Source organism: Passer domesticus, chromosome 7 (assembly GCF_036417665.1).
Source record: "Passer domesticus isolate bPasDom1 chromosome 7, bPasDom1.hap1, whole genome shotgun sequence".
In the NCBI taxonomy this organism is placed as follows: domain Eukaryota; kingdom Metazoa; phylum Chordata; class Aves; order Passeriformes; family Passeridae; genus Passer; species Passer domesticus.
The window spans coordinates 44054284-44073716 of record NC_087480.1 but is presented as its reverse complement, the minus strand read 5'-3'; the positions used below and the strand labels follow the sequence as shown (position 1 = coordinate 44073716).

Sequence of the window (19433 nt, the reverse complement as noted above, 5' to 3'; positions counted from 1 at the left end):
TTAAACCTAAAGAGTTAGCATTAATGTCGTCTTTTTAGTCTTTTCTTATAAAATTCCTTTATAGTAAATTATAGTTCTTGTTAGAAGAAGAGAACAAGCTGATTTTGCTTTTTGGAGAAGAAGGTTTTTTTAGAAGTAGCAAAGGATAAAGAAAAAAAGAGCAAGAGGGAATAACCTGTTTGGCTGTTTGGCCTGGAACAGTCTTTAACAGGCTAAACTTGATACTGCTTTACATAACTTGAAAACATGGTGGGTTTAGTAGTAGGTTGTATTTAAACCACAAGGACTTTAATTTCCACAAATGGTTTGACCTTATAATGATGAAATTTTGCTGTATCTTGAGATACAATATAACAGGGTGCTCAGAAGAGCTGTTCAGCTATAGACTAAGCTAGTACTTTTCTTTTTTTGCTTTGATATTTTTGTTTTAACTTCTTTGAACTAAGCAAACTTGGGATTTTAAGTGTTATTTGTTCTAATTCTGGACACATTAGTGACTCTTGATGTTTTCAATATAGTAATTTGTTATAAATTTTCTCATGTGTGAAGTACTACTTCTGTTTTTTTCAGCTTTTCTGAAAGCCTAGTTTTTGTTCTTAGGTACTCTGTGAGGTTTTCTTTTTATTTTCAGTTTTATAATTTAGTATTTCAGTTTGAAATATTCATTCAGAAGAATACATGAAATTTATTTTCATTTAAAAAGTGTAGCAAAAGAGTTGCAAAACTAGAAAGAAATTAACTCTGGGATTTTTCTTCATTATTTTACTTCCAAAATCAAAATTCTGTGCTATGTATGTATTTACCTGTACTGCTGCATGCGTGCTGTCTATATTAGAATATGTGTTCTAGTGAAGTCTCCTTACCTTCTCTAAGTTAATTTTTAATGTTCAGCATATCTCCTGTGCTTGTTGATGCTGCAGGGGAAGCTTGGCAAACAGACACAGAGTGTAGTGTTTGTCCTGAATGAGTGTCCATTTGCATGCACCAGACAGTGCTCTCGCCTTGCTGCGTAAGGCTCCGTGACGTTGCTTCCTACAGCTCAGCTTCTTTCTGTGGACACAATAGCACAGCTAATCCTTTCTTAAATGCCCATTTAACTATGTTTTGCATTAATTATTTTTTGGATATGTGCACTCTTCCTCTCTGGCTGTGTGTGGCATCTTGACAGGATGAAGAATATTAAAAAGAAAATAATAAATGTAATAAAAAGTATGTATTAATAAATAATAAAAGTATATATTAATAAAATAATATTTAAAATAAACAACTCTGTAATGTAAGTTTGAGATGTGTGTTTGGCTTTCAACACTCAAGAATATCAGTATCTTTCATTCAGTATTTGATGTATTTCTTGCATCAAAATCTGATTTTTTTTGGTGTTTTAGAATTGCATATCTTCATGTAACTAACGAAAAGTTTTTTCTACAGTCTCTGCAGCTGTATTTTTGACCAAAAAAATCAGTAATAATAGTCAATCAGTAATAACATTTCTGCACAAGATCTGATTTTCTACTGACATGGGAAACTTTAGTTTAAATGTGAATGAACTGTATGTGCTATAGTACCTCAGCTTCTTGGTGTTAGGATATTTACAAAATACAAAGTGTTCAGTTTATGTATTTACGTTTTTGTTTGGTTTTTCCTCCCTCCCTTTCTTCACTAAGCCACTAACAGTGAATGGCTGAGGATGCACCCGGAATGTGGCTATAACCTTGTAAATTCTCCTCACCTGAAGCCAGCTTGGGTCCTGGACAGAGCTCTGTGGCATTTGACTGGTATGGTGGCTGATGGAAAGTGTATTGCCAAAGGGGTCCCTCCCTTGATTGAAAATGATCAGCACTTGCATGTAAGTGAATGAGAACGAAGTATAAGCTAAGTAACTGCATAAATAGCTGAATAAACCTTTAATATTTCTAGGGTTGTGTAAATACACAAAAAAATGGTGTATGCTTTGCAGATAGATTTAGTGAAATAAGCCCTTATTCCCCCTTTTTTTTTAACTTTTCTTAATTATATTAACAAACAACCTTAGTAACTGATGCAGTTTTTATTTTTACAGTGTTTACGTAAAATGATTTATGAAGATATATATCCAAAACTGAAACTATGGGAATTTTTCCAAGTGGATGTTAACAAAGCTGTGCAGCAATTTAAAACCCTTCTAACTCAAGGTAAAGGAAGATTATGTTGCTGAAGCATGTGAATTCTATATTTGTAGTTCAAGAGACTTAGGTAAGCTTAACAGTTAGACAGAAAACAAGATAATGCTATTTTTTTGCTGTGTGAGATGTCCACTGTGCTGATTTAGGCATACAGGAATGCTTTGAGGGCTGGGAAAGTCTTTAAAGACCTTCAATACCTTCATCCACCTGCATCTTGGTTATGCTAGAATTATAAAAGTTGTGTGTCTGTTAAATGTAATTCCTGTTTTTACTTTGAGTTATCATTTCTATTTTGTTCTCAGGCAAAATGGGCAGTAAATCTGATCCAAATCAACATCTTCAGATACTGCAGGACCCTGATTACAGACGACTTGGCTGTACTGTAGATATGAACATAGCACTGGCAACGTTCATACCACACAGGTACCACGTTACTGATTGCAAGTTAAAATCTAAGTGAAGCTAAACTCATGAAGCCAAAAAAATGCATTCTTTTCAGACATGAGAAAAAATTGGGTTTTGAATCATATTAGTAATTTATGGTGCATGTTTTTAAAAGAGTTTTTAATTGTTCTCTGCTTTTAATTTTCTCCTGATAAGCAATGGACCAGCTGCAATAGAAGAATGTTGTAACTGGTTTCGCAAGAGGATTGAGGAACTAAATGCTGAGCAATACAGACAAACTAGTCACCATCAAGAACAGGTGTTGAAATTATTGTTTTAATGCTGAATTGTGTAAAATTGCAGGTAAATGCAGGCATTTCAATAATAACGCATTATTTAATTACTTCCAGGCTGTCAATTGCCTTATGGGGACTGTGGTTTATGAACGAATCGCTTGTCATGGTCCTAAGCTGGGACCTATCAGCAGAAAACATCCCTTGGTTACCAGGTACATACATGTTTTCTTGTTTGTTTGGAAACTATTAGAATCTATCCAGGGAAAGCAAGTTCCAAGTTCAATAAGTATACATTCCAAGTTCAAAAGCATACATTTATATGTAGAAATATATGTTTTCTTTGACTTGGACAGATGTCACTCAGCAAATTTACAGGTTTTTTTTAAGCAATAACTATTTTAGAAACAAATGTGATCAGAAAGCATGAGACAATACTCAGAGCACATCAAAACCTTACATAGTGCAAATTGCTGTTGTAGGTGGAAGAGGAGTGGAGCTAGGAAAGTTTACACCTTTCATGTTTTATGTACTTGATGCCACTCATATCTAAAGAGCTACAGCTTTACTCTTACATTACCAGCTGACACCAAGATAGTGGCAACATCTGTTCTTGCTTCTTCAAAGCTTCCTTCAAAATAGAAAACTCTCCATCATTTATGCAAGTTGCTCTCTTTTTTATCTGTATTATGTACAAGCCAGTTCATAGCATATACTTTAATTTCAAAGACAATAAATTGCAGCTTAGGTTACCGTATGTGTTTGATGTTTGTCTCTTTGATTTATCTTTTAATTGCCTGTCTATTCTATAGGTATTTTACATATCCATTCAAAGAGCTGACTGTGGAGGAGGAAGAAACTATGATACATCAGCCAGATAAAGCTTGTTATTTCATGGCTCATAATGGCTGGGTTATGGGAGATGATCCTCTTAGAAACTTTGCAGAACCAGGTTTGTAAAAGAAATTTGAGTTCTTACAAACCAAGCCAAAGTAATAAGGATTTTATTTAATCTGTCTTTTTTCCAGATGTATTCCTATGAGGCTGCAGAATAGCAGATACTAAGCTTATAGCACTTTAATTTCCCATTCAGCATACAGATGAACTGTAAGAACTGGAATTTGAGGTACAGTTTTACAAGATTTGAGAGGGAAATTACCAGCTTTCTGCCACTGAAATGGGGATGTCCTGCCTCCCCACTTTTGTCATTGTCTTTGTTGCTTACTTTGTACTTTGTTCCAACACCAGTGCTTGTTGGCATTTCCATGAGACAATGACAGTGTGGCAGAAAAACTAATGCAATGAAAAGGTGAATAGTGTTTTACTGCATTAGTGAGCAAAAACTGGATCCTTGAAAAGTCTGCTGAGTGGCAGTCAGGCAATCAAGAGACGACCCAGTTAATCCAAATTAAGTATGCAGATTACTTGTGAAGGTGAAATAGGGCATTAAATCATCATGCACTAAAATATTGCATTCTGACTCCTTTGGGGACAATGTTGATATCCAATAAATGTAAAAAAAAAAAAACTCGTGTTCAAAGTAGCCATTCAGTTGGTGTAAACTAAATGAAACAAAGGCCAGTTTCATTGTAATTAAAAACCGTCTGAAAGTTTGAGTCTGCTTTACAAGCTAATCTGATGATACTCCAGAGTGATCTGCAGTTAGCAAACGCTGAATTTCTGCAAAGCAATCTACACCCCTTTCACTAAATTTTATTTGCTTTTGTTCTCCTTGAGGATTGAGATAATAGGTGTTTCAAGAGTCTTTTTGTTCAGTTGCCTTCAGATTATTGCCCTTTCTTCTAGGCAGACTTTTGTATTTTTTTTCCTGTCAGTCACTGGCTTTAGTTACCATTCTTAATTTCCATTACTGAGGTTTCCTTGTAACTCAGCTACAGGGTTGTGAATGCTTTATGTTTGTGTTATGCCTTTGTTTTATGCCACACATTATTTCAACTGAGAACACAATGTGAAAATGTGGTACACAAAGACACCATAAAGGAATTGCAAAGCAAATGCAGCCAGTTCTCTAAATGATCCTTTGAAAAAAATCACAGTGTACATCCAAAGAAACACAGTTTTTCTCTCTGTCTGACTGTGCTGCTATTAGTGAAGAAGAGTTGGCTGTGCTTATGTGAATGTTTTGGGAATTTGTGGTAATTTACAGTTCCTTTTTTTTCTTACTGTCTTTGGAAATTCATCACAGACTGCTGTTAATAGAAGATAAAATTGTAAATTGTGACTGTGACAGATTATAACACAGTGAGATTCTTTTCTGAATTTGACCAGTGTGAAAAACAAAACTACTAATTTTCGTTTGTTTGATGCTTTTTCTGAAGTACAGGTTTTTATACTACTTTGAAGAATTAATAGGAATTTTATTTCAATCTGAAGAATTGTTGCAGTATCACAACATATAAGCTAAATGTTCCCATGGAAGAGTGTGAAATTTTACATCAGTGTAGTGTATATATTGATACTTTTTTTTAGAATTTTTACTCTTCATTACATTATTTTTCTGTTCTTCAGCAGTAGAAAATGCCATATCTTCATTTTGGTGCACATTCTATACACTCTCTATCTATATATGTGTATATATATATACACACAAGTGAATTTATTTCCTTTACAGGTTCAAATGTGTACTTGAGAAGAGAGCTCATTTGTTGGGGAGACAGTGTGAAACTGCGTTATGGTAATAAACCTGAAGACTGCCCATACCTCTGGGCACATATGAAAAAATACACTGAAATCACTGCCAAATATTTCCATGGTGTTCGTCTGGACAACTGTCACTCAACACCCATTCATGTAGCTGAGGTACGCAAAATTAAGCATGTTTGTTAGAAAGCAGCTTCCTGTCTGTGAAATAGATCCTGCAGATCTCACAGCAACAGTGCAGGACTTACGTGGCAGAGTTTCACTGGGAGTGAATCTTCCTCATTGCATAAAATCAAGGTTTCTTGTCTGGCGATGTTCAGAAATGGTTTCAGCTACCTTAAACAGTAGAGTGGTATAGTTATTTTATCTTCTCTACTTTAGCTGAAATACTGTGGATGTGGATGGGCCTGGCTAGCTTTTCCCTCACTGAGCTGTGGATGTAGTGCAATGACTGCCACTATCCAGAATGTCAGTTTGAGCTGGAGTCATTGCCAAGACTTGATTGAAAGTCTGGTTTGTTTGGGTTTTTTTTGCCATATATATTTTGCTATTGGTTAATTAAACAGGAAGGGGTTCACCTCACAGAATTTAAAAGCTGGTAATGAACTCCTGCAACAAGTTTCATCTGGCAGGTGAATTGCTAAGACTAGTGCTTCTTGTTTCCCAGGGAGCTGACTAAATCCCAAAGTTGTACTTGCCTAGTAAATTAGCTTTAAATAGGTTTGGAGTAGTGCATCTTGTTAGTCCTTAGTCTTAACTTTGTAACAAAGCTTACCTAAACCTATGAAGAGCTCTCTAAAACAAGTTGATTTGCCCATGCAACTTGTAAGTAGCTCCTAAATGCAGCCTTTTCAAAACTTCTGCCATTCTTTTGTTTAGTGTTACTATTTTTGGAAGCGTAACTGCAAAGACTTAAACTGAAGTGCTGCTCAGGTTTCTTTGTTCAATAGGGATCTCTTTTATCCAACCTTTGTTCTTGTATTTTGAGCTAAGATTTTGTTTTAAAACAAAGTATTAGTTAGCTTAAAGTCTATGGAAAATTTCCTAGAATTACTCAATCCATAAGTAATAGCTGTAAGGTATAACCATGATTTTCTGAAACTTTCATGTTATCAATATTTTTAATGTGCTGCATATATTGAATGATCGTTTATGTTCTGTTAACATTCATGTTAATGTTTGTGTATACATAGCTGACAATGGATGTCTTGCATTAAAAATGTATTGTGATCTATAGGAGATGCTAGCAACAGCCAGATCAGTCAGACCTAATCTTTATGTGATAGCTGAACTCTTCACGGGCAGTGAGTACATTGACAATGTTTTTGTCAACCGCCTGGGAATTACCAGCCTGATTAGAGGTACAATAAGCAGTTGAAAATTATGTAGGATTGTCATGTATGGTTTGGAGTTTTCAATGTGAAACTAACATTGGTATGCTTTTTTATTTTTCTTACATATTCATGTTCTTTGCTTATGCAATTATCTTTTTTTCATGTTCTGTTTAAATTCTCCTGCACTGTATGCTAATTCTTGGTTTTGCTTATGTTTGTGTGTCCTCTTCTGTGTAACAACTTGTTTTGTTCCTTAATTTTGGCTTTCTGTTTATCTTTGCTGCATGGCATTTTCCTATTGTCCAATCCCTGCCTAGCTTTGAAACTTGTCCTTTTTTGTATCTACCTTTCCCCTTTCTGTGGCTTTTTTGGCTGTGCTTTTTGCAGTACATGCTGGACACAGCTAGAAAATTGCGAGCCGATTTGTATGTAGTGGCTGAACTGTTCACAGGAAATGAGGAGCTGGACAATATCTTTGTGAATAGGCTGGGCATTACCTCCTTAATAAGAGGTAGGCTTGCTGCGTGTGTTGTCTCTTTCCAACGAGAGATTATAGATTACATGCTTTTTTCAAGAAAAGGTTTTCTGCTGGATGATGGGCTTTAAATTTCATACTCCATGTAATCAGAAGTACAGGTTCTGTATTGTGACTTTTTTGATAATTGGCAAAAAATAAAATACTAGCCATAAAATAAAAGAAGACCTCCTTTTTTAGTTTACAGAAGGTTAAATATTTCATTCTTGATCTAGTGAAGGAAAAAGGAGTTGTAGCACAGTTCTGCTATGTAAGTCTTGCATCATGTCTGATTTTTGTTGCATGAGTTTTTTAAAGCCTGTGAGAAATAGTTTGATCTCTGCTTTTTTATCCTTTTTTCCCTATTAGCTTTCTCTTCCCTAGTACGTTATAGTAAATTGAATATTCCAAGGCTGTGTTTCCACACTGGACAATATAGCTGTATGTGTTTGATTTTTTTGATTGAACACACCAAAATAACAACTTCTAAATGTCACATTAACATCTTTGTGTGTGCTGTCCTGTGTGGTAGTCATTGTTATGCACACTCTTAGGTGTTCTCTTCTGCAGAGGCCATGACTGCCTACAATAGCCATGAAGAGGGGAGGCTGGTCTATCGCTTCGGAGGCGAGCCTGTCGGATCTTTCGTTCAGCCGCGTTTGAGGCCTCTGATGCCAGCTATTGCTCATGCGCTCTTTATGGATATTACACATGATAATGAATGTCCAATTCAGGTGAGCAAACAACAACAAAAAAAATTACTTTTAATGTTTTTGGGAGTGATATTTCCGAACTGCAGGAGGGCTTGATGCAATCTGGATATCCTGAACAGTATTTAGAACAAATGCAGTTCAGTTCAAGCTTTCATGCAGAGAAAAAAAAATTGTAACAATACCTTCTGATATTCAAGATTTTGTCTTTCAAGAGAGACGTATATAAAAGTTACTAAATAAACTGGTTTGAGTCTTTTATCCAACTGCTGTAAGCAGTTTATTGACCTGTTCTCCTGAGCTTGTTTACAGGCAGGAATGAGAGAAAGTGGGGGGCAGGGAGTGCTTATTTTGATGATTTTTCTTACGTTGTTTTCTTAGCTAATTTGTAGAAATTTTCTCCAATAATTATATTGTGATTGAGGAAATGGTGACCATGGGATTAGCACTTCCTTTGTTGGATTGAGTGCATCTTCTGTATGCTGAATTGGGAGGATTGAATTTTCTTGGTTTCACTATTCGTTACCTATATATTTTTGATGTAGCACCGATCTGCATATGATGCTCTTCCTAGTGCAATGATTGTTTCCATGGCATGCTGTGCTACTGGAAGTACCAAAGGATATGATGAACTAGTACCACACCAGGTATGTGTCTCCGGTTCAACTCCTAAGCTACCTTTAAAAATACCTTTTATTCTCATCCTAGAACACATATTTTAATGTTGTTTGTTGAAATTCCAAGCAGTTTGCTGTCTGGCATTATTTCAGATTGTCCAGCTTCATATGAAATTTGAATTCATTATACAGTTCAGACCTCAAGATGTGGTAGTTTTTATTTCCCAGAGTAATTAATATTTGTTTAAATTTGGTTTTTTACAGATCTCTGTAGTATCTGAAGAGAGGTTTTATTCAAAATGGAATTCATCAGCACATCTGACCTCTGGTGAAGTTAATTTCCAAACAGGAATTCTAGCAGGAAGGCTGGCCATAAACAGGCTGCATCAGGAGCTGGGGGCTAAAGGCTTTAATCAGGCAAGAAGTGAGGGTAACACTGCAATTTCTTCATATGTGTGCTCTGAGTGAGCACAGTTGCAATGTTCTGTCTTTTCTAGGTCTATGTAGATCAAGTTGATGAAGATATAGTTGCAGTGACAAGACACTGCCCTAACACACACCAGTCTGTTGTGGCTGTGTGTCGAACTGCCTTCAGGGATCCTAAAACTTCTTTCTACAGTAAAGAAGTACCTGAAATGTGTATACCAGGTAAACAGATTTCTTTCCAAAAGCTGATATCATGTACAAAAATTTTAAGTTATTCACGCTTTTTAACTTAATGCACATGCTCATGAAATCCATATGAGAACTTGCAGTATGTAATGCTCCAGCACTGTCTCCTAAAAGACAATAGGCAATTTAAGAAAGCTGATGACCAGTAAAAGACAGGTTGTTATTCTCTCATCATCTGATTTTATAATTAATTTATTATAAAATAACAAAAATTGCCATTTAAAATACAGTACAGCATATGAGTGTGTAATGAATATTTATAGGTATTTAGAATATTTGACATATGTTTCTGTTCTTCCACTGTATGACAGAGACTTATATATTGAATATTTAGCTTTTTCATTTTAGCTTTTGTTTCATAATTTCAAAATCACTTTTTTCATTTCAAATATCCTAAGAGCTGCAACTTGTTTTAACTTTTTCTAGGAAAAATAGATGAAGTAGTACTTGAGGCAAGGACTATTGAGAGAAGTGCTAGTCCTTACAAAAAAGATCTACATTTTATAAATGGATTGCCTAATTTCACAATGGAACTCAGAGAGCATATCCAGGTAATTAGCATCCTTCACCCATGTTCTGATATAATATTTTTTAATCTGTCATATTTTATATCAGAAAAAAAGACCGTGGATTTCAGTTGCAAATTTGTTTTCTTTTTTAAGATAAAAGATAGTAAAATCATAAAGCAAGCCGGAACTGCTATAAAAGGGCCAAATGAATTCGTTCAAGAAATAGAATTTGAAAGATTAACACCAGGAAGTGTAATAGTATTCAGGTACGTTATTATAATTGCCATATGGCTGTGTGGGTTTGAAAAGTGATAGGAGACTGGAGAATAGTGCTGTATTTCTACAAGATATGCATTTTTATTTACAGAGTTAGTCTGGACCCAAAGGCACAAGAGGCTGTGGGGATACTCCGCAATCACTTGATCCAGTTCAGCTCTCATTTTAAATCTGGAAGTCTTCCTGATGATCACTCAGCACCAATATTAAAAACACCATTTTCTTCGTAAGTATTCCTTAAGTTTCTGACTTAGAACCAAGAGAGCTACTAGAGGAGCAGAGAATACTATGTATACCTACTGAAGGTTGATGAGTTTTGGTGGTGGTGATAGAGATGGGTTTGAATTGTCAGAGTGCAATGAAAACTCTGAGATCTTCTTATGTGTATAATACTAAGTGGGGCTAATACTAAAAATCTTCCCAGTTTGTGTAATTGCTGCCTAAAGTAGACTTTCTAATATGGTCTGCTTCTCAGTGTGTGACTGGGTGTGATTTTGAACATAATACTGTATTTCCAAATAAACACTTAAACATCTTGTACACCTGAAAAATTAGACTTCTAAATTCCAAGATGAAGTGTTGAGAGAACTGTATATATTTTAGTATTTAAAGTCTGAAATGAGAATTGTTTGGGAAATCCTTTCCCTCTTTCCTTACTGATCTTATTTTGGATTTTATTCTCTTTTTCTCCCCTCTTTTTTAGAATTGCTTCTAAGCTAACTTTGGCTGAACTAAATCAAGTACTCTATAGATGTGAGGCAGAAGAACAGGAAGATGGTGGAGGCTGTTACAATATACCAAACTGGTCACCCCTAAAGTATGCAGGCCTCCAAGGTAATAGTTTCAGCATTATTTTTTCTGTCAATTAAAAAAAGTAAATGAGAACTTCTCAGTTTAGATCACATCACACAATAATGCTGTTGTGTTGCTGCTGCCATTGTTGGGTAAAGAAGGTAGGTTTTTTCCTGCTTGACGTTGTTACTAATTGGTGTTGTACCCAGGAAATCTCATACTAAAACAAAACCCCTCTCTCTCAATGCTTTGAAACTTAACACTGCAGCCAGGATGTGTTTTAACACCAGTGCCTTGACTTTTAAATGTAAGGAAAATAAATATACCTTCAGTGGACAGTTGCATTAATCTAACCTGAGGCGTTAGTAGATTACTGAGGAGTGCCTGTCATTTATCAAACATACAAATTCCATCATGCTAGTTATTTGCAATGATGTTCATAAGTTTCTAGGATTTATGCTGAGGAAACTAGAATTGGGTTGTAGCTTAACTTGTTATGCAGATGGAGAGAAGCAATCCAGTTAAAGCATCTGTTGCTATGTACCTTTTGCTCCTGCACTGTAACTGCTGTTTGTGATAATGGTGTGTCTTTGTATTAATACAGAGTTGGGTTTGTATCTTCAGGGTTAATGTCAGTGATGGCAGACATTAGACCAAAGAATGATTTGGGTCATCCATTTTGTGATAATTTAAGATCTGGAGACTGGATGATTGATTATGTCAGTAATCGTCTGATTTCACGTGCTGGAGCCTGTGCAGAAGTGAGTAAAAATACTTATTTTATTCAGGGTTTTAACTTGCTAGTTAATTTCATTTCCAATTACTGATTTTTTTTATTTTTTTTAAATTCAGATATATGTTATATGTCTATAGCATATTTCCTGCCTAGGCAATTTCCTCTAGTAGATGAAACCATTAATATGTTTTTCTTCCCTTCCCTCAATCCTATTTAAGAGTAGACTGCAAAAGGGAAATTAAAAATATATGGGGCATGAAGGTATTGTTAGCTCTTGCATGAAGGCTTGCAGGGGTCCCTCCCTGTTTTACTTCTCCTCAAATAAAAAATGAAATTACTGATTTTTTTTTTCTCTAGGTTTTGGGGTGTTTCTTGGGCTTTTTTTGTTTGTTTGTTTTAAGAAAGTACTTTCAAGAGAATGCCTAAATACTGCTGCATACCTGAGTATCACAGTTACAGTCAGGCAAGCACTAAGACAGGAATTTCTGAGATTCAAGGTTGCTTTATAGCTGCATTACAGTGCAGTCCTTTTCTTTGCCACGGTTCATTTTTCTACATGGAAGCTGCTTTATTTATTTCACAAGACCTGATTTTTTTAACTTACCTAACAAATACAATAATAAAGGCTTTAACATTTTTACTTTATTTTACTCCTGAAGTCAAGTCAAGTAATGCAAAGCAGAAGAATAGATAAAACAGGTGAATGTACTGAAGCAAAGGCTAAATTTGACCTGAGAAACAGAGCTTTTCTAGAAAACAAGTTAGTCTGATACTTGCCACATTTACTGCTCTTCAAAGACTATTGCATTTTTCCTGTGTATTTTTGAGTTCTTATTGTCTCATTTTGTTTCAAAGATTTAAGTCATGTGAAACTAAACTTTACAGTTTTACTTTTAGTATAGTCTCATCATGAGATATTTTGAAAGGTGCATTCTCTATCTGCAAGGCTTAAATCTTCAGCGATGTAGTAGAAAGTTGCCATAATGTTATTTAGCAGGACTAGAAAGAAATAAAAATACTTCCCAGATGTCAAATGTTTTGCAGCGATACAAGGAGGTGAAGATCTAGAATCCTGAGTCCCAAGACACAGACCTGCAGTCATATTCACTAGTGGCTCTACATAATTTAGTTCTGATAGCTTTTTATTCCTGGTCTTCAGCTTCATCGCTTCAGTGTTATCTTTGTGGCAATGCAAAACTTCTTCCCATCTTGGATTATAGTGATGCCTTTTGAGTTGTGACTTTTCTTTTCTACTTAATTTTAGTAACAACTTCATGATAGTTGATTTTTTGGCTGTAAGACTAGCAAAATATAGTCTACTTCTATACTTCACATTTTGTCCCACTTAGTATAGATGCAATACACATTTTTCTCTACTACTCTTCAGCTAAAAGACATTAACTCTAAGAAAGTTTGGAGCAGTAGGGCAAAGCATAACTGGGGTGTATTACATGTACAAAAGTTGTAACAATATGGATCCTGAAGGCACTGCCTTTTGAACTTTGATGGATCAAGTTCTAATTCTATTGTATTTTAATAGGTTGGTAAATGGTTGAAGGCCATGTTTGTCTACCTAAAGAGAATTCCACGTTACCTCATCCCATGTTACTTTGATGCCATATTAGTGGGAGCATACACAACGCTCCTGGATGTGGCATGGCAGCAGATGTCGAGGTATGCTTGGCCTTTTTATCAGAGCTGTAAAGGCATCTTCATAACCTTTTAAATTTTATCTTTTGGAGGATGTGATTGGAATATTTTCATAGTCGTCTAATGCAGAAGGGTAAAACTGGTAGAGAATTATCAAATCCATCTTCTAACAGTGGTGGTTTGGAAGACTGATAGTTCAGACATCTATCCAGAGTTTCAATTTATAACTCCTGTTGGGATTGCACAGTAGGAGGAGGAAACCCTAAGCCAGCATCTTTTTTGCTAGGCTTTGGAAGCTTTTTGGTTTTTTTTGCTATAATCTTAGTACCAATGCAATGCTTCCTTAAAGCTCAGGTAACTAAGAAAATACCAGATTTTATTTGATGTTAATGCTTTCTTCAACACTTCTCCATTAATACTCCCCATTATCTGAGCACTCTGCTTACTTTTTGAAATAACTGTTTAAACTTCAGAGTCTGCTGCTTTTTTTTCTTGGAAAGGAAAGGGAGACTCATTCAATGGAGACTTCATGCTACCTATGAATATGCTGAACAAGTTGATACTGTTTTGTAAAAACAGGGATGTTTAAAATGGGAATAGAATTTGGTATGGCTGTGAAATCATGGAATGTAATATATTTTATGAAAAAATGCTTGGAGATCAACTAGTGAGGAATGGAGATCATCCATTTCAGGGAATGCCTTAACAGATTTTTTGATTTGCAGTTTTGTATATATATGTAAAAATATGTGAAAGTATATATATATATGTAAAAATATGATCTTTAAAAATACTGACTAGGTTTGACAAACTTTGTTTTGACTCTTAACATTGGGTACCCATTTTAGGAAAACAAATTATTTACAAATTAAATCTTAGCTAAAAAATCAGTTAATGCAAAATACTGGTATTAATTCATTACTAGTTTTTTATATTTCTTACGTGTAATGCTTGTCATGGCCTTCTATAAATGAAAAAGGGTACATTTTATAGACTGCTATTGTTGAATGCAAAGTTATTTTAATTTAATTCTGTTGAATTACAGCTTTGTGCAGAATGGATCAACATTTGTTAAACACCTTTCCTTGGGTTCAATCCAGTTATGTGGGATAGGAAAATACCCTTGCCTGCCAGATCTGTCTCCTTCCTTACCTGATGTTCCCTATAGGCTGAATGAGATTACAAATCAGAAAGAGCAATGTTGTGTTTCCTTGGCAGCTGGTAAGTGACAACAACAACCTTTAAAAAAAAAAGTCTTCCAAAACAGTTAAATTGCTTTTAGTAACTATATTAAAATCTTCTACATCATGTTTGAGAGCCATATGTCAGAAACTGTGTATAAAATGTAGCAATTTTACTCACTTTTGCCTTGTGTTTAAGGTAAAGGTTTACTCATGTTGAAAGAATGGGAGTTTTCTCCAGTAGTACTCATGGGTGTTTGGAGGGAGGGCTTTATATATAAATGCTTTGTTTAGAGTCTATTCTTGCTATATTTGTTGTTAGCATATACACAGATCTAAGAAAAAAGTTGTTTTCCTTTCCAGAAGACTTGCTTGAGATGAGTATGCATATCATAAGGGGTTTTAGTCTGTCTTTTATAAATGTGAATTTTAAAAGTGAATTGTAATGGAGAAACAAGAGTCAATTTATGGTTTGCAAGTTCTCAGAAACAACCATTACCATTAGAAGAACTCCTAATCTAAGACTCTCTCCAAAAGGAAAGAGCATAAAAGCAGTCAGCAAGTAGTATTTATACCTCCAAATGTTCTGCCAGCATCTGGCAATCTTCCTGTGGGCATTTGCCTATGTCCAGAGTATTATCTTCTGTGGCTTAGAATGAGTTTATTTTGGTTCTGAGTTGGCTCATTCCTTTTCTGAAGCCATGGAAACTTTTAAGCAACCACAGATGCAGTGGCATCTCTCTCAGTAGAGTGCTTTTCTTCTTTTTGCCATCACTCTTGTGTAGCTTTATTGCTTTTAGTTTCTGGATTTTAATAACATTCCATCTGCCTGCTTTAGTGTTACCTAGAAGCACAGAGGCACAGTGTTTCCTTAAACTGGTCATAAAGATTAATTATACTGAAGGGTTTGGTTTTAATTATCCTTTTCACATACTCACTGGTAATTGTGCCTGAGATTTTTAAAATATACACAGATTATGCTACTGCCATGTACAATAAATTTGCAGAGATGTGGAGGCCATATTTGAGAATTAGCAAATACTTTGTTAAAGTGACCAAGCATGCACAAGAGACTTCTGGTTTAAAGCTTTACCTTGTGGAATTTCTGTTAGTAGATCATAAAAGGAAACTAATGGCAGAAAAACAAGTGTGGATGTTATTGTTGCAATTATTATGCTTTATCAGTTAGAATCATTCCTAAAGCTACTTGTTATAATGTCTGCAGTAAAATGTAAATCTCTAAGCTGCTGGAAGAGAGAAGCAGAATGTCTTTCACAGTGTCTGAGAACATTCTCATCCCCTTTATACCGCTGAGATGCCACAACTCTCATGCATAAACTCTTTCCAACTAAGTGTTCCAATCATAGTTCTGATTTTTTTGGTTAGTTTTCTTTCTGTTTCTTTTCATTAACTTTTGATTAAGTTGCCAGGTAATTTAATAAAAATGAAAATGCCACTGTTAGTGGTATGAGAAATGCTTTTGTGTGATCTTGAAATTCTAGAACACCTTATTGTAGAATAGGGTGCAATTAATTCTGTCAAGAACTCAGTCTAGGAGATTGTTTATTTGAAATATCTTAATCTAGGAAAAAGCTATAAATGAAGAATATTTTTTTACTTCTGGTTATTTTATATATGTGTGCTTGGAGATTTCTGCTATATCAATTAATTAGATGAATAATGACATTTCTTTTCAGGTTTACCTCACTTTTCTTCTGGAATTTTTCGTTCCTGGGGAAGGGATACTTTTATTGCACTAAGAGGTCTACTGTTAGTTACTGGGCGCTATCTAGAAGCAAGGTAAGACTGGCCTAGCCTTGGTTCTTGTTGGCTTTGTAGGCAGTTGGAAAAAAAGCAGTGCTCTCAAAACCTGAGCTGATGCACAAGATATTTGAAACAGCTGATGTGCAGTATAAAACTTTAATGACACTAGGCATATTTGGAAGCTCCCTCTAAGTGGGATTAAAAATACTGCTCAAATAGTCTTTTACCTTCTTAGCACTGGTACAAAGCTGATGTTCTGCAGAGATGAGGTAGTTGTAACCCCCGCAATGCTACTGTTTGTCCTTGAACAAAGTAATTGTTTCACTAGTACTTGCATTATTGTTGCTGAGCAATAATTTCAGAATTGTTTTTGTAACAACTTGAAGTAGCAAAAGAGAATACTGTTCTAAACAGAAAGGTGTGAATGCAGGTCTGTCATGATTTTTTTGTAACTGCTACTATTTGTCTGTTGATACTAGAAATCAGCTAAATGTGCATTGTTGCAATCTGGTAGCTGTAAACATTTAACCTGACAAATGAGCCATACATAAGCCAGATGAATCTGATATTTTGATTAATAATAATTTGAATGGAGTTTGGCACATAATAGAAACATAAAAATTAGTTGGTGTAAATCAGCATGTATTTATGCTGCTGTACATTTGGCCAACTGGTAGCTTTCTCATGCAGAGAGATCTGCAGTCAACTAGGATGTTTATTTTGCCTTTTAAAGCTAGTTGGAATCCGTGTTTTCTGCAAGGTATGCGCAACGGTTCTCAAATGAAACTTCTCATAAACTCAGTTGCTGTCACCTCTCTGTATTTTAATAGGAATTTCCCATCTACTCCTGCCCTCCGTCCCCATTCCACCCCACCCATCAGAATGGATACCAGGGTAATCATATACAAGGTCAATAAAAACCTTCCCTGTGACCTCAGTGTGATTTGGATTTAGGATCTATATCACTACCTATTAAAAAGCAAATTATCTTTTCCTTATGAATAGATGATGTATGTTTTGTACAAACTGATTTAAATGTATTCATGTTGAGGAATTTGTTAGGGAATGGGTGGTTTTTTATTGTAAAAGAAGTTCATGCTAAATTTAGTAATTTGTAGCTTTCAACAGCAAACTTTTGGAATCTGTCTTTAAAATGCTGTTTGTCTTCTTGCTGTTATTGTATGCTGTATGCTTTGTACTTTATACTTGGTCTAACAATGGCCTGGAAGGCAACTTAGTCAAGACTGTGATTTTCTTTTGTTCTAGAAACATCATTTTAGCATATGGTGGGACTTTAAGACATGGTCTCATTCCCAATCTGCTCGGTGGGGGGACACACGCCAGATACAACTGTCGTGATGCTGTGTGGTGGTGGCTTCAGTGTATCCAGGAGTACTGTAAAATTGTTCCCAATGGATTAGACATTCTCAGGTGTCCTGTCTCTAGGATGTACCCAAGAGATGACTCTTCTCCTCAGCCTGCAGGCACTGTGGTAAAAATTCTTCTAATTGAACTATTTCACAAAATGATAATGTTTTAATGAAAGGACGTAATTTTTTCTAGCTATAGGAATCTGTTGCTATCTGTTGTTTATGGTAAAATTTGATTACAGCACAAGAATTCCACATTTTGGGCACTTCTTGCATCACTTGATTAGACCAAGTGCAAGGAGGAAAAAAGTTCCATCAGCTTTTAATCTCTTTGTTTTTCGTCTTGCAAAAATGTTGATATGAAAAGTTGTATACAATGGTGTTACCATTGCCAAGGATGCTACTTGAAAATGTTTGATGGTGTGGGAGTTGTTTTGGAATATCATATAAACTAGAGGTTTAAGAAATGTTTTCTACTAATTTTTCATCTTGCCTTTCACATGTCATCCAAACATGTAATGAAACTAGGATCAGCCACTTTATGAAGTAATACAGGAAGCAATGCAACGACATATGGAAGGCATAAATTTCCGAGAAAGGAATGCTGGTCCTCAGATTGACCAGAGGATGAGAGATGAAGGTAACATACACAGAACACTTGCTGTGCAAAACAGAAGTTGATAAGTATATTTTGTATTTCCTTTTCCTCTTGTTTCCTCTTATATTTTTTAAAATATATATTTGTTGTAACTAAAACTGTATTACTTTATATATGTAATATTTTTGAAGTGTGTAAATAATAGTTTATTGTTAGTAACTGGTCATATGTTATGGTGCAAATTACCTTTAAAATTTCACTTAAAGTACAGTTGCCTTCAGAAACCTGTCTCAGGTCTCTTGTTGGAAGGTCTTTTTGTTTATTGGAAATTTGGGTTGAGGGTGTGGGAAATTGGGATTTTATTTTGCCTAAAAAATGAACTTAACACCTCATATTCTTTCTTGCCAGGTTTTAATGTAACTGCAGGCATTGACCCTGAAACTGGCTTTGTCTTTGGAGGAAACCGCTTCAATTGTGGCACTTGGATGGATAAAATGGGAGAGAGCGACAGAGCTCGCAACACAGGAATTCCAGCTACTCCAAGGTATGAAAGCCAGGCTTGAGGCACGGGCTTTTTAATTCTTTTTTTAACTTATATTCTTCTGCAGAACCACTATGAGTTCTGTTGACACATCTGAGAGGTTATCTCTCAAATGTTCTAAATGTTTCTACGTAATAAAATGTTTATGGATTTTTTTTTCTTCATGCTGATTTGAAGTCAAAAGCTGTGTTCTTGGGCAGGTGAAGCCCATGGCTTCTGTTACTGTCTTAGCTTCATGCCAAGAGTTGACTTCTGAATTCAGAAGTAGTAAAATGTAATTTAGGAAATACTGTATACTTGCTGTACTAGCAGTACTTTGTTGTTCAAACTTCTCATATGAGTTATATATTGATAATTGTGTTGTTTGAATATTTCTAAGTTTGAATTCAAAAATATTTACAACATCTACGTATTTTGAGTTGAGATTAAGCATTTTGAAATAGGCTCTTTATTATGTGCTAGCAAACTGCTGCAGGCATCCTTGCTTGAATTCAGTACAGTTTCATATTAATTGCCATCCATGGGTAAGAATTGAGGAAAATTTTATCTTGCTTGACAAGTCAAGCATTTTAATTGGGAACCTAGAGCAGCTGAGGTACTTTCCAAAAGAGGCTGAGTTGGTGATATGAGAGAGAAAATTCCATTGAGTAGACAGTACATCTGAAATAT

General features: G+C 35.3%; 1 protein-coding gene across 2 annotated transcripts in view; it reads left to right on the top strand.

Moving 5' to 3' along the window:
* The window catches only part of AGL (amylo-alpha-1, 6-glucosidase, 4-alpha-glucanotransferase), a 34724-nt gene that overhangs the window by 7791 nt on the left and 7500 nt on the right, over positions 1-19433 (top strand). Inside the window, exons 6-28 of one of the 2 annotated variants that reach the window (XM_064428139.1) lie at positions 1665-1846; positions 2060-2171; positions 2465-2585; positions 2763-2865; positions 2957-3054; positions 3652-3791; positions 5472-5659; positions 6738-6861; positions 7919-8082; positions 8604-8705; positions 8940-9092; positions 9173-9323; positions 9774-9898; positions 10010-10122; positions 10224-10358; positions 10836-10966; positions 11549-11685; positions 13201-13334; positions 14356-14531; positions 16189-16291; positions 17522-17747; positions 18154-18265; positions 18632-18767. In XM_064428139.1, coding sequence (XP_064284209.1) covers positions 1665-1846; positions 2060-2171; positions 2465-2585; positions 2763-2865; positions 2957-3054; positions 3652-3791; positions 5472-5659; positions 6738-6861; positions 7919-8082; positions 8604-8705; positions 8940-9092; positions 9173-9323; positions 9774-9898; positions 10010-10122; positions 10224-10358; positions 10836-10966; positions 11549-11685; positions 13201-13334; positions 14356-14531; positions 16189-16291; positions 17522-17747; positions 18154-18265; positions 18632-18767 — 3166 coding nt within the window. Of the gene's footprint in view, positions 1-1664; positions 1847-2059; positions 2172-2464; positions 2586-2762; positions 2866-2956; positions 3055-3651; positions 3792-5471; positions 5660-6737; positions 6862-7221; positions 7346-7918; positions 8083-8603; positions 8706-8939; positions 9093-9172; positions 9324-9773; positions 9899-10009; positions 10123-10223; positions 10359-10835; positions 10967-11548; positions 11686-13200; positions 13335-14355; positions 14532-16188; positions 16292-17521; positions 17748-18153; positions 18266-18631; positions 18768-19433 lie in introns of both variants that reach the window. The other variant, XM_064428138.1, reaches the window with a different exon arrangement.